Here is a 6666-nt window from a genome sequence, read left to right on the forward strand (position 1 = left end):
GTGATGTTTGGGGTACTCAGGGCGGCGCCCCATCCTCGCTGACCTCCCCACGCCCTCACCTTCCACCCACTAGGGCACAACAACTCCCCCACTGGCGGGCTGTTGCCCGCGTTGTACATATTTTATACAATAAACCTTTATTAATTAATTAATTAATCTGTACCTTTGAAAATGCCTTGAATCGACGAAAACGTTCGGTCAACTTTCATTTTATTTTCCAAGTGGTTTTATTACACATTTTGTGAATCACGTGTTTTTGTGATTTAATCATGTATATATATATATATATATATATATATATATGTATATACATATATATATATATAAAAATATAATATATATATATATATATATATATATATATAGATATATATTGGAAACTTGTAAACACCAGACTCAATTGAAGGGTTTATTTGTCCGACGTTTCGAATACCGTCCAGGAATCGTCTTCAGGGGGTATATTAGTTACAAGATTGTGAGCTCAAATATAAATCGTCAAAGTGGTAAACCTGGGAAAGGTTCACACTCTGAATCACATGTACAAAGCAAACCTCTTTACAATATTAAGTACACTACAATTGAAATGAAATATTGGTACCAATTAAAATAAAATAGAATAAAATATACAAATAAAATATAATAAGTTATATGGCTGTGAACATAAAATATGTGTATAAAAAAACATCAATACGTAACACAAACGTATAAATACCAGGACATAGGACAAAGACGCAAATGGAGGTGAACTAATTTAAAATCAGACAAGTAACAAACAAACAAAATAATAAATTAAATGGCTGTGAACATAAAACACGTGTGGCAAAAAAGCATCATTAAGTAACACAAACATAAAAAAAAAAAAAAAACACCAGAACATAGTCCAAAGATGCAAATGGAGGTGGACCAAGTGTCCACAATGAAGGATGGGGGAACAGGAGGAAAAGGTCTCAAGACAAAAAGACTAAATTACAAACAGATAAATAAAAAAGATACAAAGAAGATAAAAAGAAAGAAAGAAAGGACAGAAGAGAAAAAAGGAAGTAGAATAAAATTGGAAAAAGAAAGACAAAAGTCAGGGAAGGGAAATTGAAAAGGTGCACTGGGAGACCGCCTTCGAGAAAAGAGTTCTGACAAAAGCCACTTGGGAACAAATGTCAGATCGTAAAGAAGTAGACAGAAAATGGAAAAACAGACCAAAGGAATTAGACTGCGTTACTCCTCGTTCCTAGATAAATAGGATTGAGATCAATGCACCTGTTTATGCAGTTCATGTTAGTTTCCCATACTTCCATGAATATTCTTTTCTCTTTTTATTTTCTTTGTGTAGAGTTGTCACTTCATCCCAATCAATCCTGTTCTGGTGTTCCGTAGTGTGTTTGTACAAGGCCGATTTCAGATCTTCTCGCCTTACTGCACGTTGGTGTTCTTGTACTCTTGTGGCTAATTTCTTTTGTGTTTCTCCTACGTATTCCGCGTCACAATCCGTGCATGCTATGCGGTAAGCTACACCGGCGAGTTGTGTATGTTCTTCTTGATGAGATTTCGGTGCAAGGTACCGAGGGGTTTATGTGCCACTTGTACTCAATTATCTCGTAAAACTCTGGCAGTAACCTTAGATGCTCCTTTGATATATGGGATTGTGACTCTGGGTGTCATGTGTGGTCTTTGTTCTGGGGTGTCGGTGCCCGTGCCTTTGTCCATTTTCGTATAGTTCTGCTGCGATAACCGTTAATCTGGAAGACTTGTAAAAGGCGAACACATTATCGACGTATCTAGTCCACAATTTAAGCGAAGAAGGTGCAGCACTTAGAAGTTGAGCTTCTAGTCGTTGCATCAATACTTCAGCCACCACAACTGAAATGGGCGATCCCATAGGTGTGCCCTTACGTTGGTGATAGGTGTAATTCCTGAAGCGGAAGTATGTGGAGTCAAGGCACAGGGAGACGAGTCCCATGAGTTCTGACAAGGAAAGTTTCTGATTAGCCAAGAATCCCCGGTTCTCCTCCATGGCTGATTTCTGCGCACTTTTTGCCAATTCTCGTGGGATGGACGTAAACGTGGATTGAACATCAAAGGAAACCAAGACATCTCCTCTCCTTAGGTTAAGTCCTTTGATTCTTTCGATGAAGTCAGTTGAATTCTGAAGCATGTGTGGTGAGTTGGTCACTAGAGGTCTGAGAAGTTTAGCCATGTACGAAGCAAGATTGTAAGTCGGTGAATCTCTAAAAGCCACTATGGGTCAGAGGGGAATATTTTCTTTGTGGACTTTTGATAACCCGTAGAACTTAGGGATGGTGGAATCTCCTGGTCTCATTTTCTTCCACTCGTCTCTGAGTTCTTTCAGCTCTCGTTCGATTTTGGCCTGCAACTTCTTGGTGGGGTCTTGAGGTAAGATGGTGTAAGTCTGGGTATCTTGAAGCAACGCCAGAGCATTCTGGTCATAGTCTTCCTTATCCATAACGACGGTCGACCTCCCTGTGTCGCTAGTTAAAACAACAATTGAGCGATCTCTGCGTAGTTCCTCGAAGGCTTTAGTTTCTTCAGTGGTCAGGGAACGGCTGGTCTATTTGGTGCCAATATTTCATTTCAATTGTAGTGTATTTAATATTGTAAAGAGGTTTGCTTTGTACATGTGATTCAGAATGTGAACCTTTCCCAGGTTTACCACTTTGACGATTTATATTTGAGTTCACAATCTTGTAACTATTATACCCCCTGAAGACGATTCCTGGACGGTAATCGAAACGTCGGGCAAATAAACCCTTCAATTGAGTCTGGTGTTTACAACTTTCCAATATGGATCCCAGACTCTAAATCTTCACGTATATATATATATATGTTGTGTATGTTTCTTATGACAGATTGAACATTTTTAGAAGCTCCGCCGTGGGATACGAACCCTGACCCGTGCGTCTTGACCTCGTGATATTCGACGCACGGATCAGGGTTCGTATCCCACGGCGGAGCTTCTAAAAATGTTCAATACATATATATATATACATATATATACATATACATATATATACATATATATATATATACATATACATATACATATATATATACATATATATATACATATATATATGTGTGTGTGTGTGTGTGTGTGTGTGTGTGTGTGTGTGTGTGTGTGTGTGTGTGTGTGTGTCGTCCCAGTCACAAAGGATTACAAAGGCGGAGCATGCCGACAGGAGACCTTTTGATCCATATCTAGGTCGGATGCGAAAAAAAAATCATATTAATAATAAAATAATAAATAAAAACTATAATAATGTAAATAAAAAATAAAATACATAAATAAATGCATAGGTATATTTAAATAATAAACAAACAGGTAAATAGTAAAGAATAATAAATTGACATATAACTAATAATAAATGAAAATCAGACAGACAAATTATAACAAAACAAAAACAAATAATATAAGATAAATTATAATCATTACAGCATCTTACTTAGGTATTTATCTAAATGATTCTTAAAGCTTCGAACTGAACTACACTGCACTACCTGTGCAGGAAGTTTATTCCATTCATTAACTACACGGTTGGCAAAGTTGTTTCTACCTACTTCCAAATTGAATCTATTTCCGGACAGTTTGAGACCATTGTTTCTTGTCTGATTCTCATTCAGTGTAAAAATTTTGTCACTTTTGATGTTGTCAATTCCCTTTAAAATCTTAAAGACCTGTATCAAGTCACCTCTGAGTCTACGCTTTTTTAGGGAAAACAGATTCATATGTTTTAGTCGATTTTCGTCTGATTTATTTTTGATATTTGGAATCAGTTTTGTGGCTCGCCGTTGTACTTTTTCCAGTCTGTCAATGTCTTTAATGAGATTCGGTGACCATAGGGAAACAGCATATTCCAAATGTGGACGAACTAATGATTTATATAGCTTGTTAATGAGTGATGGACTTTTGAAATCAAAAGATCGCGCAATCAGTCCTAGAATCTTATTTGCTTTCTCAGAGGCTGAAATACACTGCTTGGATGATTTGAGGTCGTTACTGATAATTACGCCGAGATCTTTTTCACTATCCACTTTTGTTAAGTGGATAGTTATGTATATATATATATATATATATATATATATATATATATATATATATATATATATGTGTGTATATATATACATATATATATGTCACGTGGGTCACGTGACGAAGCTTGGAGAATGTCAGCGCGGACGTTTCGTTCACCGCTACCACGTGATTCGGCCCGTGATGGAGCTTGCACTCATGCCTAGCACACCTGACCGGCCGAAGGAATGTCAACGTGAGGTCATGCTTAGCTTCCAAGTACGAGGTCACCGCTACTGCTGTGCGCATGCGCAGATCGTCTCCTCGCCCACTCTCCCTCCCCCTCCCAGGTCCACAAGGAAGGGCATGGAGAACCTGGTTTGTACTTGCTTTCCGACGCTCGTCGTCGTCGACGGACCAGGGAGACCTGTCTGCTTGCCGAGCAGGACACTTCAGCCTCTCTCCCCACTCAGGAAAGTTACAATTTTTATAATTTAATTTTTTGTGTAAGCTAAATTTAGCCTGTGTTATTCCGAATAAACACATCTTAGTTGGTGTGACGTGTGTTTCTCTCTCGCCTTCTCAAATTTCCCGAGTATTACCGTTCGAACCTATTTGACAGTGGCGCCCGAACAGGGACACGAACGGAGGGTCAATTCACCCTACCTTGCAAAACCTCGACACACTGACTGCTCTACGGGCGACCTGTGTCGCGCCTGACCTGCACACAGCTCACGCTACGGCCTACTCTACCGACTGCTCGGGTTGGATCCAACAGCTGTGGGGACCAGCACCTTGTGTTTCTATCTCTCTTTCTCAACCGAGTCCCTGTTCGACGCGCCAGTGTCAGGGGGGTACAAATAATTAGTATATACTCGGTATTATTGAGAATTGGGCGTGAGAGAAAAGAAACACCAAGGTAACACTAACACATGTTTTTATTGTGGATCAACACAGAGCACTATCCTATCTACCTCTCAAATCACATATAATATAAATATCACCAGCGTGATGTCTACAAGACTACAAGTTATATAACATGTATAATACACAAACCACTCCTCGCACTGCGGGCGCGAGGATGAATTCTCCTTGAGCGTCGATTCCTTCTTCAGACGAGTCCCCTGCCGACGAGTCCCCAGTGTCCTCCTTGGACGGGCGCACGTCTCCTCCTTGGTCTCCTGCTCCGACGAGTTCCCTGTGTCCTCCTTGGACGGGCGCACGTCTCCTCCTTGGTCAGTTTGACTACACCTTGCGTTACATAAAAGGGAACGAGAATGTGGGGGCGGACTTATTGTCCAGACTTGGAAACAAATAACTGCTGTATTTTTTTGTCCCCAGATCCGGAGGAAGGAGACATCATTTTTTATACAGTACAATTACATACACACACGCACAGGCATATTCGACATTTGTAGGTCATGCCGTATTGGTCACATTAGCCACAGCATCTTGATCTTCCGACGGAGTTTTCCCTCAAGGAAAAAGAAAGATCCTGAGGTTTTTCGCTCATACCGCAAGATCGAGGTAGCAAGGCTAGATAATTTAGGCACACTTTCAACTCGCGACCCGCGTCGCGAGTTGTTTCCGTCATTAGAAGAATGTCACGTGGGTCACGTGACGAAGCTTGGAGAATGTCAGCGCGGACGTTTCGTCCACCGCTACCACGTGATTCGGCCCGTGATGGAGCTTGCAGTCAGCCTAGCACACCTGACCGGCCGAAGGAATGTCAACGTGAGGTCATGCTTAGCTTCCAAGTACGAGGTCACCGCTACTGCTGTGCGCATGCGCAGATCGTCTCCTCGCCCACTCTCCCTCCCCCTCCCAGGTCCACAAGGAAGGGCATGGAGAACCTGGTTTGTACTTGCTTTCCGACGCTCGTCGTCGTCGACGGACCAGGGAGACCTGTCTGCTTGCCGAGCAGGACACTTCAGCCTCTCTCCCCACTAAGGAAAGTTACAATTTTTATAATTTAATTTTTTGTGTAAGCTAAATTTAGCCTGTGTTATTCCGAATAAACACATCTTAGTTGGTGTGACGTGTGTTTCTCTCTCGCCTTCTCAAATTTCCCGAGTATTACCGTTCGAACCTATTTGACAGTCGTGATGGAGCTTGCAGTCAGCCTAGCACACCTGACCGGCCGAAGGAATGTCAACGTGAGGTTATGCTTAGCTTCCAAGTACGAGGTCACCGCTACTGCTGTGCGCATGCGCAGATCGCCACCACCCACTCTCCCTCACCCTCCCGGATGTATAAGAGGGAAGGACATGGAGATGAAGAGGACACACTTGTCGGCCGCTCGCCGTTGAGGGCGGACCCCCCCCTCCCATCCCAGTTCCACGGAGGGAGGGCACCAGGACGCAGGAGACCACGAGGAGACGTGCACCCGTCCAAGGAGGACACAAGGGACTCGTCGGAGCAGGAGACCAAGGAGGAGACGTGCGCCCGTCCAAGGAGGACACAGGGGACTCGTCGGAGCAGGAGACCAAGGAGCCAAGGAGGACACAGGGGACTCGTCGGAGCAGGAGACCAAGGAGGAGACGTGCGCCCGTCCAAGGAGGACACAGGGGACTCGTCGGAGCAGGAGACCAAGGAGGAGACGTGCGCCCGTCCAAGGAGGACACAGGGGACTCGTCGGAGCAGGA

The 6666-nt window shown here is 42.8% G+C and overlaps 1 protein-coding gene across 1 annotated transcript; it reads right to left on the minus strand.

Annotated features, from left to right (window-relative positions):
• Window positions 1-1612: 1612 nt before the first annotated feature.
• LOC143033138 (uncharacterized) lies at window positions 1613-2191 on the minus strand. Its single transcript, XM_076198341.1, has one exon. It carries the CDS (start codon window positions 2189-2191, stop codon window positions 1613-1615), a length of 579 nt encoding a protein of 192 aa, XP_076054456.1.
• Between the last annotated feature and the right edge of the window lie 4475 nt (window positions 2192-6666).

This window comes from Oratosquilla oratoria, chromosome 15 (assembly GCF_046742065.1).
Source record: "Oratosquilla oratoria isolate Oo_2021 chromosome 15, ASM4674206v1, whole genome shotgun sequence".
In the NCBI taxonomy this organism is placed as follows: Eukaryota; Metazoa; Arthropoda; class Malacostraca; order Stomatopoda; family Squillidae; genus Oratosquilla; species Oratosquilla oratoria.